The sequence below is a fragment of the Eschrichtius robustus genome, chromosome 9 (genome assembly GCF_028021215.1).
Source record: "Eschrichtius robustus isolate mEscRob2 chromosome 9, mEscRob2.pri, whole genome shotgun sequence".
Lineage (NCBI taxonomy): Eukaryota > Metazoa > Chordata > Mammalia > Artiodactyla > Eschrichtiidae > Eschrichtius > Eschrichtius robustus.
In genome coordinates this window covers 6,762,560-6,774,628 of record NC_090832.1, presented here as the reverse complement: position 1 = coordinate 6,774,628, position 12,069 = coordinate 6,762,560, and the positions used below count along the sequence as shown (strand labels likewise).

Sequence of the window (12,069 nt, the reverse complement as noted above, 5' to 3'; positions counted from 1 at the left end):
TATGGTACTTGAGTATATCTCTGGTATTTGAAATGCCTGAACACTAAAATGGGCGCCTAAGGGAAGTTGTGGTATTCCTTTAAAGGGTTAAGGCTTAAAATGAGCTGATTTAAAATAGGGCTAACTTTTTACCTGTTTTGGATGCATCTGAAATAGGTTAAAACTGAAAATACCAGAGTGTGTCTCATATAGTAGGAAAATATTGTTTTGTGAAGGTTTTTTTTCAATTACATATATGTGTATAATTTATATATTTACCCTATTATGATGTAAAATATATTTCTTTCTGTGGGTAGCAGTCAAAATGTTGGAAAGCCACTGGTCTAAATCAGTGCTCTCCAAAATTTTGGTTGGGAACCTCTACCAATTTTTGTAAGAAACCAAAAATTGAATATGAATCCCAATATTAATTTAATATAAACATTGCTACTATTTTATGTACATTTAAACACATACACAAATTAAAGGATGATATAAAAAGTAAATAGCGGCTGTAAAATTTTCTTCCTGCGTCACACAGTAGATTACTTCTTTTAGTGTATCTCTCAATTCCTTTAGAATAATATGATTTGAATTTCAGACTACATACTTGTTCAATACTACACTTGATTATAGTCCAAAAGCACTTGAGGGAAATTTACTCATTACTTATTGATGGCCTATTCAGAATAAAAAAGTTTTGAGGAAGGACTTGGAAGTTATACTAACAGTTAGTAAGACAGCATATTGATACTATAAGTAAAAGAAGAGAAATACCAAATAATGGTAGCCTTGTTAATGCAACTGTTTATATTTCTACATATGTCCCCTATATAAAAGACTAATTTGGAAAATCTGGTTATATAGAGTGAATCTAATTTAATAATTTTAATAAGATCTTGTATCAATAACTTTTAGAGTTTTTTTTTACAGGATTATATTTAGGTAATGTTTTAAACTTCTTATGATGTTAATTCTTGATTCATAGGAATTAATTATCTCCATTAATTGTTAATGTGCTAACGTAGAAAATGTCAAAAAGAAATCATGTTTTCACTTTTTAGCCAGGAAACCTTAACTAAACCCAAGTTGCAGCTTCAAGTTTCCTGCTAGAATTGTAAGTATTTAGAAAACAATCTGAAATTGGGGGCTATAATTGGTCTTGACTGGAAAGCTGTCACATATAGAACACCTATGGTGTATCAGGAAGTGTGCCAGTCTCTTTTACATACAATCCTATTTCATTCTCTCTGGGTTAAGACTTATTTTCATTTTAAATGAGGAAATCAGCTCAGCATCTGGTAGAGCAGGTCAGAAATTGGATGAGCACCATCTGACTGCAAAGTCAGGACTTGGCCCACGATCCCTGAATCGTGGATGCAGCCACATCTACTGACTTGGAAGCTGAGCCCCCAACCCTCCAAAGGAAGACCTTTGACAGAGACTGCCAGGTGTCTACTCAAAGCCTTCTTCTCCGTACCCAGGTATTTCTCTAGACCTCATTTTCCAGGCTCCTTTGCAGCCCACAAGGCCAAATGGCAATGTCCTAGGCAACGAATGAAGAGTCGTGTGCCGTTTCCAGGCTAGGGTTGATAAGAAAGATGCATGTCTCGTCTATTATTTCTTTCCCCTCTGCCAGCTGGACCCTGGATGTGGAAGCCAGTCTGACCATGAAGGCAGCGATAAGTCCTAATGGGATGGCAGAGCCAGAAAATAGAAGCACCGCTTTGAAGAAAAGCACCCACCTCCCACCCCAGGCAAGAACTGAGCTGCATTTGCGTGTCCGCTGTGACATTCAGGTCTTGCTGGTTACAGCCCTCTAGACTACAGCATCCGGTAGAGCTTTCTCTAGGCGCCTCTGTTTGTGACAATCCATCTGGGGGAACCAAGGACTGAGGGCTGCAAATGCCATCCTAACTACCTCCGCCTCAGAGATGATTATTGTATTTTTATTTTCACAAAGGATGGAAAAGTTCAGAGGATCCTCCCTGAAATGTTTGTCAGTGAGCCCAGATTTTAAAATTAGATAATTGGCAAAAATTTCCTGTATTCCTCAGGCATATGGGTGTTGCTACCTGGGAAACCAGCCAATACTGAGTACGGGAGGGGGTGGGGGGAGAGGGAGGATGAAGAACAAGTCATGTCTTAGGAACAGGGGGAAGTTAAACCCTGTGGAGCAGAGCCTGTATGCAGGGTGCATGTCCAGGGGACCTTCTCAGAATTCGGGGTGCCAAGCATGTGCAAACTGTTTCAGAGTCTAGAAGGTGGCTATTATGGATGGAATTGTGTCCCTCAAAATGAGGGACACAATTGAATATCGTGAATACATACGAATAATTCATACGTTGAAGCCCCAGCCTCAGAGTGTGGCCGTGTTTGGAGATGGGGCCTTAAAGAGGTACCTAAATTAAAATGAGACCATTAGGGTGGGCTCTACTCTAATCTGACTAGTGTCCTTATGAGAGGAGATGAGCACACACAGAGCGACACCAGGGCTGCACATACAGTGAGATGACCATGTGAAGAGGCAGCACGAGGGCAGCCATCCCCAAGCCAAGGAAAGAGTCCTCAGAGGAAACCAAACCTGCTGGCACCTTGACCTTGGAGTGCCAGCCTCTTCTTACTTGTGAGAAAATAAATTTCTGTTATTTAAGCCTCCCAGTCTGTAGTATTTTGTTATGGCAGCCCTAGAAAACTAATACAGTGACCAATTACAAAAGCCTTCTTACACGTGAGCCATAAGAAAGAGCCGTTTCTGGCAGCAAGAGGGGCAGAAAAGAGAGTTTCAGAGTGAAGTCAGACAGAATGATACCATTTCCTTGAACACTATTACCATCCCTCCTCCTTTCAATATTGCAACTCCTTTCACACAATGTTTCCCTCTATAAATATATAATTCCAAGGTAGATGATTTCTAGTAAAGGCTTGAAAAGCTGAAAATATAAGAAATATTCATTTCCCAAACTCCTAAGTGGAGTCAATAATAGAGCATATAAGATGGTCTGAAAGATGTTCGGATTTTACTGGGAATATATACTATAATTACTTGATTCAGATATTATATATTTATATCCATCTTGACATTAAAATATTAAACCACTCCTCCTCTTGCTAAATTGGTCTGCATTTAAAACATTAAATTGTTTTACTGTCCTCCTTAGGAACCAAGTGATATAAACTCGCATGAATATGTAGATCAACTCCTCTAAGCACATTATTAATTATTTCAAAGATAGCTGGAGGTCACCGGCTCATAGCAACTTCTGTGCATGAAGTCTCATTAATACAAGACATCACACAGTAAGGACGAATAAAGTTTTATCACAGTTACTGCGTGTGTGTGTGTGTGTGTGTGTGCGCGCGCACACGTGTGTTTCAAGTGGCCAACATATAGAACTAAACACAGAACCAGCAGGCACTGAATACAGCCTGTGGATGATGATGCGGAAGGAGAAGTAGTAAAGGAAAACATTCTGCAATTAGAACAATTTTTAAAAAGCAACATCTGTCCAAATCAGGAAATGTGGACTTAAAATCCAAAGCAATTTCTGTCTCAAATAAACTTAAATTTTCTTGACCTAGAGGCCACAGATGGCCGTGATCTGTTTGGAATAAAGCTGCGACTAGCTCTAGAAGCGTGTGGCTCATGAAGGTACAACACACTTCTCCTCTCCTGAGACGCTGGCGGGATGAACAGAGGGTCTGGCCCGCTGCGTCTTTCATGCCACACCCCGCCGAGAGCCTCTTTGGCAGCTGTACGCCGCAGCCGGAATGCCCTGATATAAACCGTGCAACAGCTGCCGTGGAACCCCCCACAAATTGAATGCAAAACTGTCGATAGTGTCACCTAGAATTACCCACAAACGAAGGAGCGTATTTAACATTGTTAGTGAGCTGTGCTTTTTAAAATTCATAATCTGAGTGTAAGATTCTTATTTTCACCAAATTGTGATAAAATTGATCTTCTTGTCCAAGTAACTCTTCAGGGTCCCTACTACAGTTTGCTTTTATACCCCTGAATGTGAACTCAAAATTTACCTGTTGAAAAAGCTAATTAAAAAACTGTTTTCACACACGACAGCACCTGAGATGAGGAAGATAAGCATAAACAAAGCCATTCTCTAGCGTGATTAACACAATACACGTAACAAAAATAATACTGAAAATCCTGAATATTGGAAGACTTTGCACACGTGTTCAGAGTTTTCTGACGAGGGGTGTGACTGGAATTGAGATTGCTTCTGGTCGGGGAAATTTGGCAAAACCTTTCAAGCAACAATTTGAAAGTTAAAAGCAGGCAAATATCTGTATTATTTAGGAATGTACAGACACAGGTGGTGATGCTATGAGGAAAAGCAAGGTAATGAATATCACGAAAGTCAAGATCATAGTTGCATCAAGGCAAGAGGGAGGAGGCTGGGGTTGAGGAGGGGACATGGAGGGCGTCCGGGATGCTGGCGACGCTGCCTTTCTGGACCTGGGTGGCGGTGCCAGAGGTCCTCTGTAACTGTACAAGTCTATATAACAATATGAATGTATTTAAACACTGGTGTGCATGCATGGTATGTCTCATAATACATTTAGGAATGCATCAAGCCATTTAAAATGATACACTTACAGGTCAATTAATATTCCATTGACTATGATTATAATCCTTCCAGCCTCAGGAGAACACCCTCTCCACTGACAATGCCAAGTGTACAGACTCCAAAATCATGCTGGCTGCCAAGAAGGCCAGGGAGAGGAATTTGGTTATGTACATTTTAATAAAAGAAGAGGAAAGCCTAAAGACAGCTGTTTTGAACAACTCTTGGAGCTGTCTTAAGGACTTACAAGCATCTTTCTAGAACTCTTTGGATAAGTAATACATTTATACTTAAAACTGGTCTGCTTTCGCCCTTATAAAACAAAGGTAGAATGCTCTTCTTAAGAGTTCAGGGCAGAAGTAGGTGGAAAGAAATTATTTTTGCCTTCTCCGCTAGCTATTCAAGGCATGCCCGCCTTACTTCTGCTATTTAAAATGTTACTGTATTTTTAACTACTTAATAAGATGCAAGAGAAGATGAAAGGCAGTTTGGAAGGTAGAAACCCAGGCCAAGTAAGAATCAGGGGCGCAGTTTACTGGGACATGGGCTCCTCCGAAAGATAAACAGAGCAGCGCTGCTGCTGGTACCACTTCAAACAGACGCATAGAGTCACTTCGTTTGTAAAACGCTAAAGACACACGCGAGAGCATCAAACAAACGTTCAAGTCCTTTGTCCCCTGTGAAGCCGGATTCCACAAAGGCAGCATTTCCAAGGCCAAACAGACGAGTGCACAGACAGAGCCTATTGATCTAGCTAGAACGAGCTCCTGGACACCATCAATTCTGTCCTACAGCTCTTTTTCTGGTCCTTGTCCGTGTACAAGTCACTCCTTATAATGAAGCTACTTGATGGAGTGTTGTTCCGATCGCAGGCGGGGGGGTGGGGAGGAGAGCTAAAAATACATTCAAGAAATTTCCCATCCATCCTCCTCTGCGCAGCGTGAGAGAGGGCTGCGCGCCTGCAGGCCTGTCTGCTCCCTTGCGGGTACACAGCCAGACCACAGCCCCCTCTGCCGGTCCCCCTGCCCACACCCCGTGCGGTTGGGAGGGGCTGCGGGGATGAGTTCCGGAATACGGAACGTGGGAAGAAGTGATGCGCTCCGTTTCCAGGCTTGGTCTCAACCCTCCCGCCCCTCCATGATGCCCCTGCTCTGGCTTCCTGGTCCGGTCGGCCTGGGTGAAGAGGACCCAGTGGGGACTCCGAGGTCACTGAGGATGGCAAAACCACTAGGTAACAGAAGGCTGAGTCTGAGTCCCCCCTGAATGATGGGGTGGGGCAGAGGCCGCAAAGCCAAGGCGCATCGGAGCCTGGATGGGTGAAAATCACCCTTGCTTCTGTGATTTCAGTGTTGTTTTTGCTAGAGAAGTTAGACTACTATCCTGATTTTACACTGCCTCATACATCCAAACCACAGCAAAACTACCAAAATTGCTAAACCACCCCCAAAATAAGATAAAAAGTTTAGCATTACCCTCAGAAAATTAGGAAGTTTGATTTCATTTCAAATAATTTTGAGGTAGAAAGAACATTGACTTTGAACTGGAAGCCCTTCAGCTGCTTGAATCCTGCTGCTGCCATTTTCATGGTGACTGTCACAATTTTTCAAGATCTAGGAGGTGGGAAGAGAATAGGCTGTATATTTCAGAGACAGAGACACATAGAGAATGTGTGTATGGACAGGCTTCTAAGCAGTTTGCTACTATTTTAAAGCTAATAATATGAATTGCCAAATTGCTTTCCAGAAATATTTAAATTTATATGTTTACCTCTTTTGAATATATGTCTATCACATTATATTTTATGCTTTAAAATTAGCTATTCTTTAGTAACTAATTACACTGAGCTTTCAATAAGTGTACTGGGCATTTGCACATCTTCTTTGGTGATCTATTTTTTAATATATTTCCTACTTTTCAGTGTGGTTTTAGGAATTATATGGATTTGGATTATTTGTGTGTATTTGGGAAAGCATTGTTCTAAAGCCAAAATGATCATTTATGTTGGGTTTTATGCTTAGCTCCCTAAAAAGCTGACTAGAAACCAGCCTTCTTGACTCTCCAGGCATCAAGAATATCTCTGTTTCTCAAAAGGGCCAGAACTATCTGCCTCGTGGTTAATATTGCCAACTAAGACACTTGGGACACTACTGGACTGTAGTTGGTGAGTGGACTTATTCCATAGAAAGGAAATGGTTTTCTATGTTATATGAAAATAGGAATTACATGAAAAGTGACCTGGGAGGAGAAGTGTTAAAAAAAAGTGAAGCACTGAAGGCGGGGGTGCACTTGGATGGCACCAGTGGTGATGCCAATGGCATATTATAGGGAAGGTGGGAACTATTCCCGCGGACACCCCATTGCTATAAGAAATCTGTGTTACCAGGACTCTTAATGCACTAAACACATTTTGCATAGTCTTCATCATATAAATTTTATTTTTATTTTAGCTACACTCTAAAGTAAATCTACCTAAATTCCTGAGGCTCCACTGAGGTGGGTGAGTGACACTCAGTGTTAAGAGAAGATACACAAAATGCTTTGGCATTTCAAATTAATCCCTAGCATAGGATGTGATAACAGTAGGTAGAGCAAAAAGACAGCCAATGTTTCAAAATAATTATGAAGTTTTTCCCAAAGCCCTTAACTTCATGCAAGAGTTTGTTAGAGGCTCTGGAAATAGGCCATTTTGGCTGTGTTTGCCCATCTTTTTTTCAAATCCATCAACGTTTATTGAAAAACCTACGCTGGTTAGCAAGTCAAATCACTCGTGGACAAGATAGATAAGGGGAGAGGGAGTATTTTCGCGCTTGCTAATGCTACAGTCTCCCATGAAAAAGACCTGTTGCCTATAGAATGTTCACCCCGGAAGTAGTGCTCAAACTTTCAAACCTGGGGCCTTTAACAAATACTGAGGGCCGCTCCCAAAGGCATGGCCTAGGCATTGGGACTTTTAAAAACTGCCATGTTATTGAAATGCGCACTGCGGTTGAGAACCCTGGCCAGAGAGAAGTGGGATGGGAGGGTGGGGGGAACACAGAGCTCTGGAGCAACCACACCTGGGTTGAAGTCTCAGCTCTACCCTTCCTGACTCTGTGATGCTGGGTACTCAATCCTACTGAGCCTTTACTTCTTCCTCTGAAAAATACGAATAATTCCTATTTTTGAAGTTTGCTGCTGGTTTAAATATGGAAAAAGTGCCCCCAAATTAGAGATACTCTTCCCTTGACCTTCCTTTCCATAAAACTTTTAGAGGTATAGTACTTTCTTGTTTACAGGCTTATCTACTCATATAGTGATTAAGAGTCCAAGTTCTAGAGCCACCACTAGCTGGCTCTGAATACCAGCTCTGTTACTTACCAGCTGTAATACCATGTGCAGTTTAATTAAATTCTGTGAGCCTCAAACACTTCATCCATAAAATGGGAAGAATGACAACATCCATTCCAATAGGGCTTTGTGGGGATTAAATGGATGTACATATGTACTCAGTAACGGCTCTAATCATTGCTTATTTTTTACTCTCAGGGAAATAAAATTCAGCATCCCACTCTTACAAAGCATAACAAAATTTCTGGTCAAATGAGGAGCTCACACAAAGGAAGCAGAGTTTGTATTTGAAAGGTGTTTTGAACCAGTTTTAATTGCTTATCATAAAAATTATGCGAATGGAAAAAGTTGGTTCACTGTTGACTAGTCACACCTTGAAGAATACATATGTCTAAAATTGAGCTTTGAAGGCATTTAGCTTAAGGTGGTTGAGAAAGGTTTGAAAGACTAGGTTTGGAAAAAAGAACATCTTATTACATATGTTTTGGGGGTAAGAGGTATCAGACTTTTATACAAAAATGGTGAACTTATATGGACACTATTAGCAAGACATTTAGCATGTGAGTCATACAGCAATAGAAACAAATGCTTTATACCGCTCTTTTGTGGCTTCTGCGGGGCCAGTGTTATTGGAAAAACAGTTCGCTAATTCTACACACAGCCTCTATTTTTTGATATACAGTTAATAGTCCCAGAAGACTGATCTCAGTTTTTTTTTCTCATAACGTCACTATTCAAACACTAATGAAGGGTTTGTTTCCCAGACTCTGGAGATATTAAATAATGAATTTTGGGGAAAGGGATGTTTTGTATGGATCTGGGGAAGTGTGAGGGTTAAACAGCTGCATTTACCACCAAGTGAGGAAGAACAATCTCGAACAGGGCTGCACAAGAGATAGATACCTACTTCACATCGTACCCATGCCACCCTAGCAGAATAACTCATTCTAGTTTGTGAGCATCAGAATATCCTTTGGCCTATGCCAAAGTAGAAATACAACCACCAAGGACATTCAAATCTTATTTACCAGTGAGTCTCCCGTTTACAGCTTCATGCAAACCCCATGGTCAGAAAAGTGAACGAGTGGATTCAAGCCGTGGGTTCCATTGCAAGAGTATCCATCACTTGTGGTTAGATATGGACTTTGTCATTAAAAGGAAGTGATAAATTGGGAGTGTGGGATTGACATTTACACACCGCTATATTTAAAACAGATAACCAACAAGCACCTACTCTGCTAAGGGAATAAGCACACGGACCTACAAGCACAGGGAACTCTGCTCAATATTCTGTAATAACCTAAATGTGAAAAGAATTTGAAAAAGAATAGATACATGTATATATAACTGAATCACTGTGGTGTACACCTGAAACTAACACATTTTTAATCAACTATACTCCAATATAAAATAAAAATTAAAAAAGGAAGTGATGGTTCTAGAAATAAATGCCCCTTGCTTGCATAAACTGATCTTGCTTTAATTTTCTTGCCTAGCAATGTTCAAACAGATATCTGAATTTTCAGCCCCTCAGTAGGGATTGGGTACATCTAAGATAGTTTTATTTCAGTAATTTTCCTCCTTCTGTTCTTAATCAGAATTAGAAATGGAAGGAAAAGTGCTAGACTTACCCACACAAGGCAGAGAGTAACCAAGCTGAGGGTCGTGGACAAACTGCCGATCATTGAGTCTCGTCACACAGTACAGGTGGAAACAGTCTAGGCAAATCACGTGGCGGTAGTTGCACTGGAAAACCAGGACGGGGCTTCTGGTGGAGGTAAAGAAAGACATTTCCTGTAGTCCTTCTAAGGCTGGCAGGCAACGTGTGGTTTAGAACACTTTCTGTAATCTCGTAGGGTTGATTAGGGCATGCTCTATGTAAAGACCTGCGCTGCTAATCATTGAGCTCATATATATCAATGCTACATCTTAAAAATTGGAAACACCTTGTGAGCTATAAAGAAGATTGATTTTCTTAATTTTATATTTTTTACGTGACCATATTTACCAATCAGCTATTTAAACCCAAGCTCAGATACAAGCTCTTCCTAGAAGCCTTCCTTGACTTATAATTCCCAGTTAACCTACTCGTCATTCCATCCACTTACATATATTTCGATTGATCCATTATTACATTGTAGTATTGATATGTTTCTCTTCTCTTGTAGACTGTGATCTCCTTGAAAATAGAACTGTCTTCTTTACATTGATATTCTCATAGCACCAGGCATTGTAAGTTTTTAAATAAATATTCCTTGAATTTAGTTATAATAATATATAGGATCTGAACTTCCCCAAAGTCGAAAGAAAAATTACTACTGCATCAAAGTAAATGTGTTAAACAGTCATTCACATTTCATTGGCAAATGGAAAAGTAGAATTTAGAAATAAAAGATTATCTAGCAGAGATCCTTCTACTACAAGATTTTGTCTATTGTGCTACCCCCATCCACCCAAATATTCAATTTCTTAAATTAAAGTTAGGGGATCACTAACAAATCAATATACACAAGTCCTAAAAATTCTGAACTTCCTTAAAACACTTTGTAGAAAAAAATATCTCCTGAATAACCACGTTTTTGCTAGTAAATGAACCACATGATTTTATGACAAAAAGGAGACAAAATGAATATATTAACTTGAGATCAGCCCTAAGGCAATTTTAATAGTAAGAAAGTCATTGGATTTTATTTAGATAAACCTATTTTCTCTGTAATGATAACAAGATACAAAGTATTTTTCATTTCACACCCAATTCTTAACAGATATAAGAGCTCTTCAAAAGCCCTTTCCCTAAAAAAACTGATATTAACATTAATATTAGTAGAAGATAACTCCTTAACAATTACAAGATTTTCAAAATTCTGTTTTCCCACTTATTTCAAAACAATATATAACACAAAATAAAATGGAAAAATAAATTGGTATTTTAATGTCTTGGTATTTTAATTTCATCTAAGCATCCCTGAGGTTTTTATGTGTTTTCATTTCCCATCTCTGAACCTATTGATGTCCCTTCAGGGCCATTTCCATTCCCAGGGACTTTTTCAATTAGGTGTTGACTGTGTTCTGAACTTTCAGCCTCTTCCCTTCTAACAACTTCCCCCTTGAAGATGATGAAATATAACGCATTCCTATATCTAACAGGAGAGTCAGGCACACACGCACACGAGCGCATACACACCTCATTCCCTCTGTGTGACCCTACAGAGCTGCTATATTTTGCCTCCTTTCAGAGCTAAGTTCTATGAAAAATGTTCTTCATTCTGATTTTAGCAACATGGTCGACTCAAACTTTATGGACTCTTGATCTGTTACCAATACACAGAAACACTGGAGAAACTATGAGAACATTTATAAAAATGTTCCTATATATAACAAGGTTAAAAAGAAAGCTTGGCAATTACCCTGTAGAAAATATAAAAAGAAAACTTATATAAAAGCCAAAGCAGTCAGTATGGACTGTGGACTCTGCCACAGTGTCCCAGAGAGATGTTAAGATGCATGGCATGTAGCCACTGATCTAGCAAATGTGTTCTTTTCCATCCCTATTAATAGAAGGAAGAATAGAAAGAGTTCTCTGTCATGTATGGACAACAGTACACATTTATAGTTTTGCCCTTCAGTTAAAATATGGTCAAAAAGAACTTAATACTATCTAGACAATTCAAAGAATGTCAGTTGCTCTGGTTTATTGATTACATCCTGCTATTTGGAATAGATTAGCAAGAAATGGTAAATATATTGGAGGTCATGGTGTGAGATAAATTCTATGCAGATTCAGGGGTCACCTACATTAGAAGAGGTTTTTAGAGGTCTAATATTTGGGGCATGGAGGGGCACACCTAACAAAATAAAGGACACAGTAGTCACCTTGCCCCTCCCCTACTAAGAATGAAGTACAAGGTAATCACAGGCTCCCTAGGACCAGAGGTTGTGGTTCCCACAGAGTGAAGCACATGCTCCTGGGGACACAGGAAACATCCCACGGAAAATTAAGCTCCAGTGGTACCGGTTCCCTTTAGCCTCCTTAAACTGGAATACAGGCAGGAAGGAACATTGACCATACTGGCAGGGGTAATTGATCCTAATCATCAGGAAGAGCAAGAGCTGCTGTCACACATGGGGGCGGGGAAAATTCACATGGCATCTAGGTGGTCCATGGGACATCTCCTGA

General features: G+C 39.9%; 1 protein-coding gene across 5 annotated transcripts in view; it reads right to left on the bottom strand.

Annotated features, from left to right (window-relative positions):
• The window catches only part of PRKN (parkin RBR E3 ubiquitin protein ligase), a 1,273,336-nt gene that overhangs the window by 387,792 nt on the left and 873,475 nt on the right, over positions 1-12,069 (bottom strand). For all 5 annotated transcript variants that reach the window (XM_068551239.1, XM_068551238.1, XM_068551240.1 and 2 more), the window contains one exon: positions 9,524-9,660. In XM_068551239.1, coding sequence (XP_068407340.1) covers positions 9,524-9,660 — 137 coding nt within the window. The remainder of the gene's footprint in view (positions 1-9,523; positions 9,661-12,069) is intronic.